The sequence below is a fragment of the Hippopotamus amphibius genome, chromosome 13 (genome assembly GCF_030028045.1).
Source record: "Hippopotamus amphibius kiboko isolate mHipAmp2 chromosome 13, mHipAmp2.hap2, whole genome shotgun sequence".
Taxonomy (NCBI): domain Eukaryota; kingdom Metazoa; phylum Chordata; class Mammalia; order Artiodactyla; family Hippopotamidae; genus Hippopotamus; species Hippopotamus amphibius.
Window position 1 is genome coordinate 70180397 of NC_080198.1, and position 20260 is coordinate 70200656.

General features: G+C 39.5%; 1 protein-coding gene across 1 annotated transcript in view; it reads left to right on the plus strand.

Moving 5' to 3' along the window:
- LOC130834486 (rho GTPase-activating protein 20-like) overlaps positions 1-19147 on the plus strand; it is a 46198-nt gene extending 27051 nt beyond the window's left edge. The window contains exons 7-14 of the mRNA XM_057704630.1: positions 3532-3609; positions 6041-6107; positions 8635-8835; positions 11507-11682; positions 13071-13232; positions 16727-16836; positions 17380-17569; positions 18792-19147. Of these exons, the coding sequence (XP_057560613.1) occupies positions 3532-3609; positions 6041-6107; positions 8635-8835; positions 11507-11682; positions 13071-13232; positions 16727-16836; positions 17380-17569; positions 18792-19061 (1254 nt within the window). The 3' untranslated portion in view covers positions 19062-19147. The remainder of the gene's footprint in view (positions 1-3531; positions 3610-6040; positions 6108-8634; positions 8836-11506; positions 11683-13070; positions 13233-16726; positions 16837-17379; positions 17570-18791) is intronic.
- The last annotated feature ends 1113 nt before the right edge of the window (positions 19148-20260 follow it).

The following is a 20260-nucleotide window of genomic DNA, read 5'->3' on the forward strand; positions in this document are numbered from 1 at the left end:
GTGAGTCAGAAATTATCTGCACTCTGGCTGTAGAATTTAACTTTCAGAGAAGACAAATACATCATTTTTCGATGTAATCTCCTCGCTTTTCAACACACTTTGTCCATCTGTCAACAAGCTTTCATATTCCCTCATTAAAAATGTTCAAATGCACTGCTGTCTTCACTTCTTCATCAGAAGTGAATCTGGCTCCTTCTTGATGGCTAACACTTGTGTGACCTTCCTTGAACTCCTCTATCCATTCATACACACTTCGTCACAACAAAACACTTTCTCCATACTGCGCACAAAGTCTTCGATAAATATCGGCACCGGGTACACCCTCAGAGCACAAAAAACAAATCACTGCACGCTGCTCTTCTTTTGTGCAGATCACAAGTGGGGCATCCATTTTTGCTTGCACTGCAGTTACAAATGAACTGATGTAACACGTTCACACCTCCACACCAGTGACTGGGGAGACAGTAGCCTTGAACAGAAAGCGCTGATAAGACAGTACAGCCAACAGAAGTTTTAATATAACCGGAGTGCGGATAATTTTTGACTCTCCCTCATAAAAAGTGAATCCTAGGCAATATGAAGCAAGAGGAATCCACGACAGCTACACTGTTTAAGCATGGAAAGAATACTGACCGTTAAGTGTCCATAATATTTCTCTGGATTCTTCTAATAACGGCTTTAGTGGTTCACTGTAATAAAGTAATTTTCATAAGCAGGTATTTCCTATCGAAATTAAACATTTTTTCTTCTAATTGTTGCTACTTACATACATTGTGGTTTGGATTGTTTCCACAGTTTTCTTTCTTTCCTGTGATGTTTTTATTTGGAATAATTGCAAACTTACAGAAAAGCTACAAAAATAAAAACAGTGCAAAGAATACTCCATATACCCTTGACCTAGATTCATCTATTTATGAACACTTTGTTCCATTTGCTTTATCATTTCTCCCTCCCTCTCTCTCTCTCTCTCTGTAGGTGTATGTGTCTAACTATTTTTGAGGGTCATACATACACCATGGCCCTTTATGCTTAAATACTGAGGTATCTCCTAAGAATGAGGATCTTCTCTCATATAACCACCACACAGTTATGACCTTTACTAAATTTAACATTGATGTAATACTTTAATCAACCATTCATGTTCCCATTTTGTCAGCTGACCTCAGTGCTGTCCCCTTTCCAGTACAGGATCAAGGGGATGGTGTTGCTTTTAGTCATGTCAAATGCAGAAGACTTCTGAAAGGTCTTTCATTCTGAAGAATGTCAGGATCGAATTGAGCTGAAAGGGATGATACTCTGAAATTACCAGCATATTTCTACCTGATTTTGTTTCCGCTGTTGGAGAAAAAAAAAAAGTCACACCATTAGCCCCAGTTATCTGTATATCATTTAATTTCTGAACGTGTACTGCAGTAGCCAAAACATTTACAGTGACAAGATATTCTGGGTACTTTTTATGACATTCTGTTCTGCTCTAGTTTACAGTAGCTCTAGATCACATAAAATAGTATTTGCAGACAGAAGAAGAGGTAGTTTAAGACAGTTATTTCCTGGCCAACAGCAAAAGCCATGCAAATATTCTGATCTGTTTCTGAGCACCAGATAAATGCAATGGTTGAGGGAGATGAGACGAGAGAGTTCTCCTGTAGCAAAGCCCACTCTTTATCTCTGCCAGCTTTGATTTGTGGCAGCGGGATACACTCAGAATTTTTCACAGAAAATCACCTTGAAATTTTAAAAAATCAACTTTATATATAATTTACACAAAATAAACATTTCTGATGTTTTTCTTTCCTGAAGATCCAAGTTTCCCTCTGGTACTACCTCATTTCATCCTGAGGAAACTGTCCTTAGCTTTTCTTGTACAGATCTGGTGCTAACAGATTTTCTTAGTTTCTTTTATCTAAAAATGTCTTTACTTTGGGAGACTTCCCTGGCAGCCAAGTGGTTAAGACGTTGCCTTCCAATGCAAGGGGTGCAGGTTCAGTCCCTGGTCAGGGAGATAAGATCCCACGTGCCTCAGGGTCAAAAAAAACCAAAAAACATAAGACAGAAGCAATATCGTAATAAAGTCAATAAAGACTTTTTAAAAAGTCTATCTCACCTTAACTCTTGAAGGCGATTTTTGCTGGCTATAGAATTTTGTTTGCAAATGTTTTCCTCTCAGCACTTTAAAGATGTTCCATTGTCTTTTAGTCTCTGTGTTTTCTGATGAGTATTCTGTGCTCAAACATTAATCCCCTGTATGTGATTTGTCATTTTTCTTTGGCTGCTTTCAAGATTTTTTCTTTATTTTTCGTTTTTAGCAGCGTGGCGATGAAGTTTCAAAGCATGGTCTTTTTCGAATCTGCCTGTTTGGCATTTTCTGAACTTCTTGAATTTGTAAATTTATGTCTTTCACCAAGTTTGCAAAATTTTAATCATTATTACCTCATATTAATTTTCTATAAAGTGTCTTCCTATTTTTTTGGAGCAGTTTCTTAATGTGATGTGTGGTAGAGCTATTATAAATACCCTATTCACGGGCAGAGTTCGAAATGGAACTGGAATCTTTAAAATTTACAATCTCATTTCCTAGATTCATTGATTTTATTTAATTGACTCAACAGATTTCTTTTTTTTAATTAATTAATTTATTTATTTATTTTTGGCTGCATTGGGTCTTTGTTGCTGTGCACGAGGGCTTTCTCTAGTTGCAGCGAGAGGCGACTACTCTTCATTGCAGTGCGCGGGCTTCTCATTGCGGTGGCTTCTCTTGTTGCAGAGCACAGGCTCTAGGCGTGCAGGCTTCAGTAGCTGTGGCACACGGGCGGAGCAGTTGTCACTCTCGGGCTCTAGAGCGCAGCCTCAGTAGTTGTGGCACACGGGCTTGGTTGCTCCTCGGAATGAGGGATCTTCCCTGACCAGGGATCGAACCTGCGTCCCCTGCATTGTCAGTTGGATTCTTAACCACTGTGCTACCAGGGAAGTCCTCAACAGATTTCAATCATGAAAATCTTAGTAACCATGATACCTGACACAGAGAAAGTACTCACTAAATAGTAGTTTTTTTAGAAATATATTTTATAGCCAGCTCTTATTCTAATTTTACTAATTTACTTTACTATGTAATTGCAAAGCAATAAAACCATACTATAAAAACACAACTCAGGAAGAGAGAAGAGGGTCCAGATCCTTCTTTTTAAACTATCCTTCCTCCATTATAGACACAGCCTTAAGGTGCTGAAGACCAGCCCATGTGCCCTCTCAGAATTCTGTCTTTCTCTTTCTTACTTAAGCTTCTATATTTTGTGTGCCACAAATCCTTTAAGAGAAATATCTGTTTTACTGAAATGCTTTCTCCTAGCTAGCTTCATGTTATATAAAGAAATGGAAATCAACTATAATTAGGGGTTTGTGTTCTACATGCGCTTTACATTGTCATTACCTGAAAACAAGCTTTGCCTTTAGAATATGGATAAATAATTTGACAATAGTTATTTACTCACCTGTTTAAAACTTATTTATAGCAATTTTTCTTGCTTCTTGCAGTCTGTAACTATAACAGTAACAAATTCAGACACAGTGAATGATGTTATCAACATGTCACTTTCAAAGCTAGGAATAACTGTAAGTACCTGAAAGTTATTTTTAGTTAAAAACCAACTTTGATTTTTGAGATTCGTGTGTATGTGTGTGTGTGTGTGTGTGTGTAATGTACCTACCATCATAAGACAGCTGATTATTACAGATATGTAAGTCATATTTTGTCCCCTAAATTTAGAAGTTGAAGGCAGCAAAGCTATATTATTAGCCTATGCATGTTATTCTTGTATTCTCATTTTAAATTTTGTGTGAGTTGAAAGTCACAGCATAATGAAATCGGGCTATAATTTTAGAGTGCTAATGAAAACGTGCTTTTTATTGTCTATATTATATATATAGACAATAAAATCTTATAAGATTCTAAACATCTCCTCCTCTCTAGGACTGTTCTTTCTGTATCTTCATTCCTGATTCCTCTAGTCCCATCCCTGTTTATCCTGATTGCCACCTGAGGACTCAATCTCAGCATCAGAAATCCTAAATGATATGTTTTGTTGTAAATTTGACATAAAGACCACCTGGCTAGACACTACATCCCCTTGATGCAGGTCCTGAGAACTAGATGGCTAATGCCACCTGTGAACTGGTAAAGAAGAGAAGTTCTGAGTAAGACCATGGATCTGGGGGCATCTGTGTACACATCACTTTCATCTTGTTTTGCTTTCAAGTGTCTGTTCCTTTTTTTTTTTTTTTGATATTTTGATTATTTTATTTGTTAAAGCTCTTTATTGGAATATAATTGCTTTACACTCTTGTACCAGTTTTTGAGGTACACCAAAGTCAACCAGCTGTATTTATACACATATCCCCATATTCCCTCCCTCCCACGACTCCCTCTCCTTTATGTTTTGATAGGACTGTTATGGCTTGTAAGAATTTTTTGGTGAAAGGGATGGCTATGGGGATGAGGGTGCATAGGGGAAAAGAGAGGGAGAGGGACATTCAGATGGACAGAATTGAAAAAAGCACTTGTAAAGCACGGCTCCTTATATAAAATTTATATATACAAATATGAATATATATTTATATATATATATATATATATACATAAATGCGAAAATGTCTTGCTATTGTGAAATGACATAATTAAAATATTTGTATTTAAGTTTTGTCTGACTCAGTGGTATAATAAAGCCCCTTAAAAACTCAGGGCAGCCAGAATGTGATATAAGAAAGCGTTGATTCTGTAAAAATGGAATTTAATAATACATTATAAATAAAATTGAATTTATATGCACTGGGTGAAGTACCCCTCTGCATTGATTTCTAACCTATTTGATACGTATGTCCTGAATAAGAATTAAATCTTACAAGAGAGTGGTTTTAGGGATAAGGCTGGGGAGACTGATTAATGTTAGAGCTCATTTTATTTCATTTTTGTAATTTTCCTTTGCTTAAAGTGATCAATCTCACTAGACAAGAAAAAATTTCTATTTTAATGAAGAATTGGGGTTATTTGCCTATATGTGTATGCCTGATTTAAGGGATTCCAACACAGTTTTTTCAATCTTTACCTTAAAAGAAAAGATTTTTTATTAGCTTTCACTTCTTATTTGCAATACAATTTTGAGCAGGTTTAGCTGTGTGTGTGTGTGTGTGACTGCTTCCACTACCTGGGACCTTGCCTCCTTCATGGCAAGGCCATGGTTTTTAATCAGAAGTCAAGGGCAAGCATAGTACCTATCACCAACAACTCTATTTCAAACATTTTTTTGCTTTATCCTCTCCTGGAGGACTCTTTAATTCAGCATTTTTTATAATTTAGGCTTGTTTCAAATGGGATATCCAATATTCCTAGGCAGTGATTGTTTTCTGCATCTGACACTCTCTAGGCTACAGTCCTTGTCCCTTCTCTCCCTTGAATGGCACTCATCTGCATCAGAGCCAGTGGGCTGACTTGATTCTGCCATCTACTCAAAGCCTCTTGGGCATCTGTCTCCTTTTGCTCATGGTTGCTGAGCTTATGATGCCTTTCAAGTTGTACTTTGCTCAGGAATGGTCATGGCAGAGTGTGTGGCTCTCTGGACAACATGCTTGTCTGGGCTGGGATATTCGAAGCCAAAAGCCAACATTCTCCAAGGAATCTAGAGACAGCAGAAAGCAGGACTCCTGAGATTAGACTTCTCCTCCACAGCGAAGGGGCATTACTGCGATTTTTTTTATGCCATGGGCCGCCCACAAAGTGAGGGGCTAATTGCACTGTGGTCCCATAGATCCCCACCCTTTACCAAAAAGGACAAGAATCTCAGAAGGTCCACTGGAGGCTGCAAAAGAGACAGGAGATCCTGAAATCAGCATTGTTAACTCAAAAATTGTAGCCACCCCCATGCACCACATAGCATTTATACTGGCCCAAATTCTTTCTCTTTGGAAGTATAAAAGTGCTAAGGAAATGGGTTCTTCAAGTACCTACTGGGAAGATTTGCTGTGACACACAGTTCTTTTTGTCTCCAAGGGCTCTGAGAAAGATTACCAGCTGTGGGCCAGTTCTGGTAAGAAAGAGGCCTCATACCCACTCATCGGTAAGTGTCAGGGAAAACCCAAGATGGGGTTGATTGGGTTCAAAACTGTAACTCTAAAGTCTCAAAGTAATAGCTGATCAGTCTTGAACTTAAATACCCTGAAAAATGAAAATCTCATGCAATATTTATTCATACATTTATTAACGAATTCCAAGCACTTACTCTATCCTGAGCACTAATAACATCTCTTCATTCAGCAACTTACGGTCTAGCTGGGGAGAGAAATGGGAATTTTTCTTCTTTACTTTTTTCACTTGACAAACAGACTTGTCTTGAAAACATTGATTTACCTCCCTACGTACTTACTTACTTAGGTATGAAAGCAACACAAACTGGAATTTCTTTTTCTCATACATTACTTTTCTTTTCTTAAGCTCTTTATTGGAATATAATTGCTTCACACTGTTGTGCCAGTTTTTGCTGTACAACAAAGTGAATCAGCTGTTATACATATATCCCCATAGCCTCTCCCTCCTGCAACTCCTTCCCACCTTCCCTATACTTTTCATATTCCAGTCTTGAAGTCCTCTGATCCATTTCCTAACTACTAAGCAGTCTCTATTTTGTGAGACTCTTCTAAAATCCAGCCATGCCTCTGTACCCGAGTACATTTATTTAATAATCTGCTCTGTGCCCAAAACTTTTCTCAGCATCATAAAGAGAATGAGATAATCACAGTCAGATTCTTCAAGTCTTCACTGACTAAACCACCTGTACTTTGCTGTTTCTCAAGCTGTTTACCAGCATTGCTCTTGAGGTTTTTGATACATAGATTCCATCTTTCCTACAATAGTTATTATATAATAGTTAGAAATAATAATAATATAATAATAGCTAAAAATAATCTAGCTTTTCTAAAGCTAGGAAAGACTTGCTTTTCTTAGATCAGCAAGTCTGTTCAGTGTGGTCAGTGAAAAAAGGAGGGAATAAAACAAAGGAAAGGACAAAACCTGTAGCAGAACTTGCAATACAGTAACGGTGACAATGATTTCTGCTAGAAATCTTAGAGCATTCCCTCTTTTTTCTTTTTTTAATCTCTTCAATAATCCTGTGAGGCTTTTACTCTTTCAAGTGACCTGAAGAACGTTTTCAAGTGATCTAGAAAATCTAATCAACTGAGCTTTTTCTATGATATGTATATTCCCAGTCTCAGAAATACATGGAGTCACCAAGCACCAAGCTGAGGACAAACTCCCCTCACCTATTTCATGTGTTTTGCTTGTTTAATGTTGACATTTTTGTAAAAGTCCACCAGCAATAAGGTGAAAAAAATCGAATACTTAAATATATTTATTTTAATGAAATGCATTCATTTAAACAAAACCATGTAAATGACAATCTTTAGGCTTAGAACAGCTTCACGCACCGTGGCTGGCTCTAAGGACTCCTAAGAGCCTGGCCTTCGTGATGCTACCTCAGCAGTCACCCTGAATGCATTTCCTAACCTGCTCTCAACTCACAGTTACGGATTAGCTCCTGGTTATCCTGGTGATTTGGTTGTATTTTATTGCTGTCATGGAAGCTTCTTTTGCTTTAAAGGATGGAAGTCACTGTGATTCTTGCTCTGAACAGAACGCTGACATTGCACTTATGTTAGATGAAAAGCAAAAGCAAGAGCTCCCCAAGTTACATTCAATAATAAATCAGAAACAAAAGAAAAGGAACTTTCCTTCTATTCTTAAAAAATGAAATCCACATCACAACACAGGGTCTTTGGGCATTCTATGGAGAGGAAGCAATGTAAAGCATGAAAGAGCAAAACAAATCCCTTGGCAGGCAACTCCTGAGGATTTCTGGTGTGGTTTTCCACTCTGTAAACACTGGTTTGCACTTTGCTTCCGGGTTTCCACCACCGCGCAGCCTTGCCTCTGATCACTGCCTCGCAGGACCCCCCCCCACGGAGGGAAGGCAGCAATGGGAGGGAAACATAAGGGCAAACCACCCCGCTGCTCTGGAATAGCTCTGGCTGTTGAACTGACAAAAGGAAATGAAAAATCTGTGTGTTAAACTGACATGTGTGAGAGAACAGTGATCAGAGCAATTCTTAACGTATATAGTCCAATCATTTTAAAAATATTAAGCACCAATGTTTATTCATATATTTACTTTGCTCCTTATCAGTCTATGTGAGGGTGAGCATTTCAAAGGAAGAACGTAAGGCTTGCCTGAGATGTACAATCTAGTGAGTGTCAAGGCAGAAACTAGAAGGCCTTCAATATTCTCAGATGGAAACACAACAAAAGTCAACATTGTGCAATGCAGGGATGGATATATACATTCCAAACCAAGCAAGGTGTCTCAAAACATTCTTCTCTTTACTATTTAAACTCATTTGCTTGGGCACCTGCTTTTTGCAGGGTGTCCCCCATGACAGTGCACATCCTACTCAGAAAGTACAGCCTTCTCTACCCAGAAGCCCCAGAAGAACAGCAGCCACACCAGTGTGGGGCACTTGCTCACGGTAAGGTAGGTTTGACTGTACCCATCATATCAGCCTGAATCTATATGTAGATTTTTCTCCACATAGGGCATGAATATCCATATGGAATTAAAATGAGCCATCTTCCAGCTACTGTGCTCCTGCAGCAGGGATCGGAGGACTCCACCTCTCCTTCTGCCCTCCAGGAGGCCTTCCCACTGCAGCAGGAGTCCCAAGAGATCCAAGGCCGGTTTATCCTGAAACCCAAGCACACAGCCAGGAACCAAGCCAGGAATCAGCAGGGGAAAGGTGAGCCCCTTCCTTTCCTGGAAGTGTCTTCCCTTGGCTCTTGTCTCTCCTGCTGTAAACAAACTCATGACATACAGCCGATTCTCCATGTGGGGTTAAGGGAACCGTATAGGCAGGCCCCAATACCCACAGAATCAAGCTCAGAGAAACACCAAAGGTCTGAAATCAAGATCCAACTCACTTCCAGGAAGGTTTTGGCTTTTGGTTTTTTGGTTTTGTTTTGTTTTTTAATTCCTCCAGGTACACATCTCCCTTCTCTGTATCCCCAGAGCACTGCCTACATATAATTACATCTGTACGCATCTGTGTGTCTTATTAGAGTATGAGCTTCTTATGGCCTGGGAACACATGTTCCCCATGTTGTGTCTAGCATCTCGTGCCTTCACAGGAGGTGGTTAGATGACTGTATGGCTTAGAAAAGACTTCAAATCTATTCTGGACTTAGGCTGAAGTGGCTCTGGGGGTTCTGGTTAGAATTGAACTCTTAATTCTACCCCCACAGCAGTCTCATTTCCACGTTTGCTTCAGACCCAGGTTGCGATTGGAACTGAACGTTTATGGCTGGGGTTTTTAAAAATCTTCCCTCTTGCAATTTTCTCCCCCTACCATTCCAATAGTGTCTCACTAATATTTCTTTCTCTGAATAAAATGTTCTTAATTAATCTGGGAAGTACTGGGGCCAGAATAGAATTCCTACTTAAAGTATTTTTATTGTTATGATTGTTATTCTGTAAGCAAAAAGTTTCAAAAATTATATATTTTTTTTAATATTCAAACCCTAATCTGAGCATCAGGAAACACTAAACTACACCTTGCCAAGACTGTGTAAGAAAGATGAGGTTGTAAGGTTAGCTTGTTTACTAGTCTCCATATTTTTCATGGCTATAGCATATATTTTGATTGGTCACAGAGGCAACATGAACTTTAATGTACATTATGAGAGGTCCAACTAAGCCTGAAAGTATCTTTGAGAAAGTATAGGACTCAATGTCTATTTTGCTTTCTGTCTATGCTCATAGAGTAGCTGGATATATAGCTTTACAGCAAGGGATAGAGCACTCTTCTTAGGAGTATTCTTATTAAAGCTGAACAGTGAATGAATACAGTTGGAATACATGAGTACATTTGGATAGCTTTAAAAATAATACAGTCAGGTTAAGAATAGGGAAACCAGGTTGCATAAAACAACTCAACCTATCTAAACATGTATCTTAAACTTCTGTACATGTTAAGGTAGAAAAATCTCCTCCTGGATTTAAGAATGTATTTGCTTTCTTCATTCTCTCCTTTTAAAATGATGGAGGTATACATGCCAGGGCAGGAAGAGCCTAAGGTGGACTGGTGGCATTCGTTCATGACTGCACATCTGCAGGCTGCAAAATCAACTGAAGAATGGGGGTGGGGTCTGCTTTGCAGGGAGGAGACTGATGTCTAGGCTGCCTTAGGCTCTCTGAGGGGGGGGAAATTACCTCTGCTAAGGCTGCTATGAGCCATGTCTTGTGTTGAGTAGTACATTACATTATGTAGTTCAATGAAGTGTAGGTAGCATCATTTATGTTAAATTTGAGCAAACCAAAGCTCAAAGAGTTTAAAGTAACTTATCCAACTAGCTGGCAGAACAGGAGCCTTCTGGTTCTCTCATCCAGAACCAGAAGTGTTCCGTCCACATGAGTGGACATGGTGATGCACTCACTATGTCTCAGGAAAGCCAAGTGGATGGGCGTTTAAGGATATTTGGTAAAATGTTGCTCATCTGTTTATTTTCCTACAACTTGGCACCTCTGTTGACTTTTTTAGTTGGTTATTTCAGCAGGTTTTTTAAGTAAATGTTAAACAGGTTACTTAAGCAAATATCCAGAAAATACTCACAGTTAGGCAGTAGAAATGTTGAACTCAGCTTTTCATTGATGATCACTTTTTCTTTAAAAGCCTGTCTTCAGCTTTCCTTTGACAGGGGCCTGGGTAGCTGGGTAGGGTGTTACAGGAAGATGGCCACCTGGCATCTTACCATATAGCCAGCATTTAATGACTACTTCCCAAGGACCCTGACTTCAGAAAGTCATCTATAGAGCTGCCAGAGGGTTGTGGCCACCCAGAAGAGAGGTCCAGAAGCTGGCTGAGAAGTGGGGTCAGGCAGGATGTGTCATGACAGGCAGATCCTTTTGACGGGAGAAAGTTGACCATGGTTGGGTACTCAGCCAAACAGGAAATCTAAGAGTGGGAAGAAACCTACTACAACAGTAAATGATTACCAAACTCTGCTTGATTTGAATACCAAATCTTTTTAGCTTTTAAAATGAGATCTGACACCTGAATCCACTGATAACACTTAACATCAGGAAATTTGTATAATAGAGGTTAAGTGCCTCAGGACACAGTTAAGAGGCAGTAGATAGCACTGTCTGGGGAATCCTGTCACTGGGAGAATCAGTCCTGAGTCTAATCAAGCCTCTAAGTTTAAATACTGGGTTGCAGGATACGTTGAAGAAGAACACATGAACACCACAAGGATGCAAGTAGCCAATTTCAGAATGTGGGAAATTCTGTACAACAAATGACTCAGTTGTTCTCTCTTCCGGCCACTGCAATGAATATGCTGTAAAATGTAAACCGTGGAAATCAGGTTAAATAAACTACACTGCTATTCGTAATAATCTCACTTCTTCCTTAGATGCAGGCCAAAAGACAGTCAAGAAGAGTTCTGCCAAAAACTGGGCCTTCTGGCGGAGCTTCAGGACTCGCCGGGACAGCCAGGGCCCAGCCCCACCACCCACAAAGCCAAAACAGCTCTTCGGAGTTTCTCTGGAGGATGTGTGCGATGATGGCAGCCTGCCCACCCCAATCCGAGTAGGTCTCATTTTGGGCTTCTGCAGCCCTCCTGAGGAGGGGAGCTCTGAGAGATCACGTGTTCTCATCCAAATCCACCCTCAAATGGAGACGTCATTAGACAGCCCCTGGCTCTGACTGAGAAGTTTTGTTAACACTATTTCAAAGAATAGGATCTGATTTAGGTAGCGCAGAGTCATAAGGCAAATACAACATGGAAAAGATGTTCTTGGCCATTCCACTGGTTTCAGCAAAGACCCACCTGCACCTGGTCAGATCAACTGTAACGGGCTCTGTGCATATGAATCTCTGAAAACCCACCTCATCCTCATAGTCTCATCTCCTTCCTTGAACTCCATACAAGTCTCAAGTCTCCTTCAGCTGAGTCTACTCCACCTTACCACTCAAAACATCTCACAGAGATTTCATTTGTAATTCACATGCTTAAGCATAAAGATATCCTCTGGCAAATACGAATCATTTAATCCTGACAGAATGTGTCCAATGAAAGTCACAGAGTTTGGCCTCTGTTATCTCAAAGTAGTGTATTGAATTGTCAGTGTTAACATCTGTTCACGGTCCACTATCCCTCCAAGCACTGTCCTAGATGCAGGGATTCTTACGCTATCTATGAAGAAATGTATCACGCTATTAATAGGTACATGCTAGCTCCTACCCCAGTCCTTGCACCTTTCACAGCAAATTTGGGGCTAACTATGATAATTACCATCCCCACTTCATAAATGAAAAATAAAAAAGCCTCAATAAAGTATGTGCTGTGCCCATAGTCACACAGCAGATGAGTAGCATAACAGAGTTGAGTGCTTGGATTACCTGACTTCAACATCTGTTATCTCTCTACCCTGTAAGTACAGGACCTGAAGACACAGCAAAAGGAAATGAAAGACTGATGGGAAGGGAATGTGATCAGAGAAGGAGGAGAAGGGTTTTGAGCCTGTTTTAAGAGAGTGGAGGAAATACCGGAAGTAGAAATGGGGTGTACAGTCACGGAAAAAAGAAAAAACAAATGGGAAATGAGTATGGAAAAAGATTTCTACACTTAGGAAGGAGCATCTATATTAGGTAATAATGAGAAAGGAACAGTGGAGGAGGAGAGGATGATTCTACTAACGCCTCAAAGCAGAGAAGTTTGACTTAGTGTAAATTTACTAAAAAGGAAAATCTGATTAAGCAAGTGTGTCAAATGTTTCAGTGTATGAATGTAAAATGGATTGTTGGGTAGAAAATATATTTAGAGACACTGAAAAAAAATTTCAAATTGACTCCAGTCCTTGCAGCTCTAGCACTGTACCCTCATACACCTCAGCTCTGTCAAAAAGGGGGCAAGCTTGTGCTCTGAGCTTGTAGATATGAAATGCTGCACAGTTTTCTTTTTTTTTTCTCTATAGGATATACTTTACTTTATCAATCAAAAAGGGCCACTCACAGAAGGCATCTTCAGTAAACCAGGCGGTATAAAATCATGCAGAGCCCTAAAGGAGAAGATAAACTCTGGGGACAAAGTGAACTTGGATGAGGAATCCGTTCTTGTGGCAGCATCCGTCTTCAAGGTAGGGAAATTTCTAGCATTATCCACACAGAGTAACTCTGAAGCTATATGACTGGTCCTGCATCATGACTGCCCAAGAACCCTAACAGGCGTAATAGAAAAACACTTCACTCACCTCACCGGTTAGAATGGGGATCATCAGAAAATCTAAAAACAGTAGATGGTGGAGAGGGTGTGGAGAGAAGGGAATGCTCTTGAACTGTTGGTGGGAATGTAAATTGATACAGCCACTATGGAGAACAGTTGGGAGGTTCCTTGGAAAACTAAAACTAGAGTTCCATATGACCCAGCAATCCCACTACTGGGCATATACCCAGAGGGCACCATAATTCAAAAAGACACATGCACTCCAATGTTCACTGCAGCACTATTTTCAATAGCCAGGACATGGAAGCAACCTAAATGTCCATCAACAGATGAATGGATAAAAAAGATGTGGTACAGGGAGTCAAGGAAGGGAGGGAATACGGGTATATGTGTATAAAAACAGATGATTAAACCTGGTGTACGCCCAAAAAAATAATAAAAAAATAAATAAATAAAAAATAAAACAACAATTTGAATATAAAAAAAAAAGATGTGGTACACAGATTGAAATGAGTCAGAAAGAGAAAAACAAATATCGTATATTAACATATATATGCGGAATATAGAAAAATGGTAGAAATCAACCGGTTTGCAAGGCAAAAATAGAGACACAGATGTAGAGAACAAACATATGGACACCAAGTGGGGAGGGTTGGGGGGAATGAACTGGGAGATTGGGATTGCCATATATACATTACTAAGAAAAAAAATACCAAATTGTACACTCTAAATATATGCAGTTTATTGTATGTTAACTATATCTCAATAAAAGTTCTTAAAAAAAAGAAAACTTCACCAAGTCAGAATTGGAGGAAGCTACTTTGGGTGTTAAAAGCCCCACATGTTAGATATACTTTCCTTTTTCATCACACAACACCCTCCCCCATTTACTCCTGAACACTCTATGCAAAAGAATAAAAATAATAAATGTCAAAACACACACTTATACACACAGAGTGTTTACCAAAACAAGCTTCCTGCTTGTAATGACTTCCTCGCCACTAATGAAGGCAAAGTTCATAGTAAAGAAAATTCATATTAAGCTTTTGGAAACAGTTACAGAAGTTTACCACAGTAAGTAAACATTTGCCTTACCATAAATCAAAAAATGCTCAGTGAGGCCACTGAAATCGCTGACCATTTCATCTTCCTTCCCCTGTCTCTCAATGCCTTTTACTTTAAAGTTAGTGTAGGGATGACTCCACCCTTAGTTCCTCCTTTTTCCTCCTTGTACCACCTTTGGCATCCTTTGTTAATACTTGTTATGTTTAACCCACCACCTGCGGTTATAGTTACATGGTAACCAGCTCCTACCCACGTGCCTTTTCCTATAAATCTGACTTTTAAAGTGGGTGCAGCAGTCAAAATCAGTTTGGAATTCTGAAAATTCAATAGATTCATACAAAAATAGATTGAGTTTGAAATGATACAGCTGAATTACAAGTGTCTAGTTACATTCTACTTGTTAGTAGCTCTGAACAAAAATATGTTAATGTAGTAAACAGGTTATTAAAATTATCTTAGGAACTCAGTAACATGTGGTCTTTCCCTGTCCCCTATTACTGTTCGGTCATAATTCAATTATATGATAAAGTGCGACAGTTTAGAAATGACTTAGAGTTGACTGCTACTACACTCGCACCATAATAATACACACTAGGTAGGCAAACAGCAAGCTAAGTGTTGCCCTCTGTAAGGTACACACATGGAACTGACTTGATTTTCTAGCAAGAGTTAGTAGGCTCTTACCTATTTCCATGTTATAAGCACAGACTAGCAAGAGGGTGGCTACTCATGGGTACGGTTCTTAGACATTCCCAAAGTTTTCTCTTCCTAAAGTTGACGGACCTTGGTGGGATCAGACTTTGCAGCCTTGACCTTGATGATACCACGTGTCAAACTAACCAGAGAGTTGGCCTCAATCAGAAATGAATGTATCATGCGTACCGCACCGAGTTTGCCATTAAACTTTCTGTAAACAGAGGTCCAACAGCAGATACCCTTGGCATATTCTGCATGGGTCATGTTCTGGCTTAATGACACTCAGCCCCACCAGTGGACTCTGCAGCACAGGGTCCAGGAAAGAGAGGAGACACACACTCCAAGTGCATGCAGTTTGGTACACATGAGGCAAAGGCCCTGCTGCACCCTCCCAGACTCCCAGAACCAGCCAAAGCTGGAGTGCTGCTTCTCTCCAAAGACACTGGGGTCACTCCGTAGGAAACAGTGAAGAACTTAAAGACCGTGAGTGGGTATTGTATACCAATAACACAGTGAAGGTTTGAGAGAACTGAGACTTTGTCCATTGTCTTCACTGCTCTATCCCCAGTACTCAGCAGAGTGTCTGGCACAAAGAGTAGCTCAATAAGTATCAGAACAAGTGGACAGTTACTGGATTATAATCATGATAGTTGCCTAGAAGCACTTCCTGGACAAACTACTACTAAGAGAAGCCGGGCTATATATTAAGATCAGTGGAAGCAAGGTGTGCCTTTGAAACTAGCAAGGCAATGCAATAATTTCCCCTCAGTCTTGCACAGAAGATTACAACTTCATAAATTTTAATGGGCCCAATTCTATGATATTAAGACTTGTTCCTCAGCCCTCTAAAGGGTCAAATTTTCCAGGCCTCCACTTGGCAAACTTACATTTGCATATCACTAGCCTGATACTCAGAGGCCTGAAGCTGCTATATATCTAAATTTTTAATTTCCTTTTTTTAGGAGGATGTGTTCCATTCAAGGAGGTGTAAGAGGTAACATGTAGTTACCCACTGGGGATTTGGATATATTTCAACACCTGCTGCTTAGAAGTCTGCAGAACAAACTTTTATATAGTTATAAAAAAAAGGAAGACTGAAACTATTATTAGAGTAGTTTTTTCCCAAGGAGCACACATACCTCAAGTCAGAAAGCCCAGTTCTCTCTTAAGATGCAAGAGCATGTGGGAGTGTGTTTTTTGGTTATTTTTTTGTTTCAGAACTTCTCTTGCTTGAATTAAGAGCAAGCACTGTGTCTAAAGTAAACAAGCAAAATGGGTATGTGCATTTCTTTTCAAAAAACTAATACGATTTAGGATGAGCTATCACCAGACCTTGTCAGTTTGTGCTACTGTGCTAACGTGTACACAAAGAGTAAGTTCCAGGGTCTTAGAAGGGGCTTTAGCTTCACTCTCTCTACAGCCCCGACTCTACTTTTATGCTTCTAATTTCAGTTGCAGAAAATCCAAGCAATGCTTCTGGATGTGCAAGTCTATGGAGAATCAGAGCCAAGCTCTGTGTGGATCACAGTTTGTGTAGTTGTGAAGGAAATGGGCATTGAACTCAATTTTGCAACTAAATGTTTTCTCTGTAATTTCTCCAACATATTTAACTTAAGATTAATATATATATATTTTTATCCACGTAAGGATTTTCTTCGAAATATCCAAGGAAGTATATTTTCGGCCAGTCTCTATGATAAATGGCTTGGTGTTATTGACCAGGGGAACGAGGAGGAGAAAATAGCTGCAGCCCAGAGGTAATGATGCAATAATTACTCAACCCTGTTCACACCTCAAAAATGCAACCAACATACTCTCAGGAAAATCTTAGCTTATAGTTTACAGCTTTGTCCACTAAAATAATGACCAATGTCAAAGGGTTCCACTTGATCCTAACCATGGCAGCCAGTATAAAAAATAGACACATGCCTTACTGCTGATATTGAATTCGTGTTTTTCTCCTAATCTTATTAATATGGAATCCTTGACCCTTTTATACCTTCTAAATACATGAAACTGCTGGAGATGAAATCCACTGGTCTAAAAAGAGATGCTAAAGGACCAATCTGCCAGGGGTATTTGATTTTAACTTTGTCAAACACATAAGTAACCAGAGGAGTTCTTATCTGGATCAGGAATTAAATTCAATGAAACATTTTTGTATGCATTCACGCCTGCAACTCTGTGAGAGTGGAATGTGTACATAGTATACAAAGAAGTCCTCTATTTTCTGTCTTTGTATTTCCACTTCCTAAGCAAAATGACTTGTTTTATTTAGAAGTGCATTCTTCTGCCTTTAGTCTTTTAGGCCAGCTGCCAAGAGCTAATGTAGTTCTCTTGCAATACCTTTTTGGAGTGTTACGCAACATTGAGCAGAATTCCTCATCCAATCAGATGACAGCTCACAATTTATCAGTGTGTATAGCCCCAAGCATTCTTTGCCCACCTCGTTCTGGCAGCTCAGCATTAGAAAACGACTTCAGAAAAAAGGTAATAAGATCTCTCATTTTTATGCCTTATGGGAAGGAGTCCCCGCTTTCGACCTGAAGTTTGTGGTATTAACTCTGATGGACCAGTTTTTTAAAGTGCACATTTTAATTACACTCCCCTGGAGTGGCAGAGTCCTTCTCTGGTGGGATATGGGAAGGTGGGCTATTAAGCGGGAAGCTGAGAGCAGTTGAGTCACTTCTCCTTTTCCATCTAGGAGACCCAAACAATAGAAAGATGAGAGTAGGATGATATGATAGAAAAGAATCTGGGCTTTGAAGTCTGAGAGCCAAGGTTCAACTCTCAGCCTAATCACTGAAGGATGTGTAAACTTGGGCAAAGTTTCCAAGCCATGGTTTCATCATTACATAGTGATGCCAACACCTTGCGGCTCCGGTCACTGCTGGCACATCCTAGGTGGCTCGGGCAACGTGAGCACCTGTGGCTCCACACATGCTGGCCTCCCGCTGGCTCGTTCAGAGAAATACTTGGCTGCTATTTCACCTCCACTACAGGATGAAGAAACTAGTAAAAGATTTCAGAACATCCTAACAGAGCCACAACATGCCTAATAGGATCACAGCTCTTCCCCCAAGCTTACCCAGAGCAAGCATGAGGCAAGGCAATGCAGTTAGACAAGCAGACATGTTTTCTCTCCAGCTGCTTCCTTCTTTCACAAAAAACCACTGAAATCTCTGCTTCCCATATTTCAGATATTTCTTAACTGAAGTAAACCACACAAGTTTTTCTGTATTGGATACTTTATAAATTTTAATAAGATGTTATATATAAATTATATCTCAATAAAACTGGAAAAATTTTTAAATAAAAATAAATAAAATTTAATAAGAGAATATACACCTTGGCCCCAAACATTCTATGTGGGTTACTTGAAAATTATCCTAGTATTAAAGACGTAACCATCATTACAAAAATGTTCGCTATTTAAACTAGCCCACAAATTATAACTTTAGCCCACTGATTGAAGGAATTTTAAAATCTGTGCCCAAAGTCCTCTTGAAAGTATTGGTTATTTCTTAGAGAAAACTGGTTTATAAATATGTATGTGTGTGTGTATATATATATATATATTTTTTTTAATCAAGTCAATTTCTCTCAGGATTATTTTGCTTTTTTGTTAGAGCCAAGATTCATATATGAAGTGTGATTTACCACTATGCCATATGTAAAATAATACCTTGTTTTTGGCCCTTTTGTGTAACAGATTTCTTTTGTACAATTTCTCATTGAAAACTGCCTCAAGATATTTGGAGAAGATATCACTTCCCTCTTTGAAGAGAGCTCAATGAGTTGTGATAGTAGTGATATCACTGACAGCCGTGAGAAGGCTGCAGGTACTGTGAATAATTTAACTGGCCTTGATGAGAAAGACAGCAAGGCTGCCAGGGGTCACGGCAGATCCTTAGACTGTGCTGTCCTGGAGCCTAAAGCACATCCCAAGGGCAACGATTTCCATGTGCTCCAGGTCAGGTGAGGTTTCACACTGTTGTGAGAGCAAAGAAAGGATGAGACAGATCTAACTGCAAGAAGTTGCAAGCACAGCATTAGGAGACATCACGGTATAATGCAGCATTTGGTTTTTCAAACAAAACTTTAAATGGGACTGATATATGTGTCACATGTGCTCTGGTTGAAACCAGAGTGAGAGGCCCAGAGCACTGCTTGGTTTATTCCCCTCTCTCTCCTTTTTCTGGTCAGTGGTTCCTGACGTACCACAGGTACCCCGTGTCTTTGAAATAGGTTGAAAAGAACCAGCATCACTGAGAGAAAAAGGACTTGACTTCACGTCAAACAGCCTTTCCAGACTATAACCTCATGTGCCTCTATTTACCAGCTGCGTTAACTTCAGCCACTTATTCTAGCTCAGTTTCAGTTTCTTCGTCTCTAAAATGTGAATAAAAATAATGTCTAAATCTTAGGATTATTGAAAAGATTAAATGAAACAATGGATGTAAAATAAATTTGTAAAAAAGCAATTAATGGGGCCAGTAGACGTTTCCGTGAGATCAGAGCTAGTTCTAACTGAGCCTAGCTAATCACAGCTAACGGATAGCAGTCCATTTTATGCGGCAGCATTTAGATTCAGAACCTGAGGACATGTGTCATGCGTTCCTTCATATTTTTCACATTTCTTGGTTTTATGACATTTACCTCACTGCTTTGAGGAAACCGTTAGGAAAAGCCATTTAATCAGGCATTGAGATGAGCCTAATATCAGAGAAGATGCTTATACTTAGATAACTGTTTGTTTTTCATTTCATCAGTGACAACAGAACAACCTCTTGAATCCAAGCCAGTGAGAGAGACAGTGATTTACAAAAAGGCGCAACTGCAGTATGATGCCAAGACCCCGCCTAGCATGGGTCCACCCAGCGACGTGTCTACAACTTTCTAAGTCCCCGAAGGTTATAATCTCCATAATCACACTTGACCCTTCCTTTTCCTCTCTTTAGCGACCTGTCTACAATTTGCAAAGTTACTGAAGATTAGAATTCCCCATAATCACACCTGACCCTTCCTTTTTGTGTATTTCCTATAATACCTCTTTTGAATTTTATTAAAGGCTTTTTCTGCATCTATTGAGATGATCATATGGTTTTTATCCCTCAGCTTGTCAATATGTATCACATTGATTGATTTGCGTATCGTGAAGAATCCTTGCATTCCAGGGTA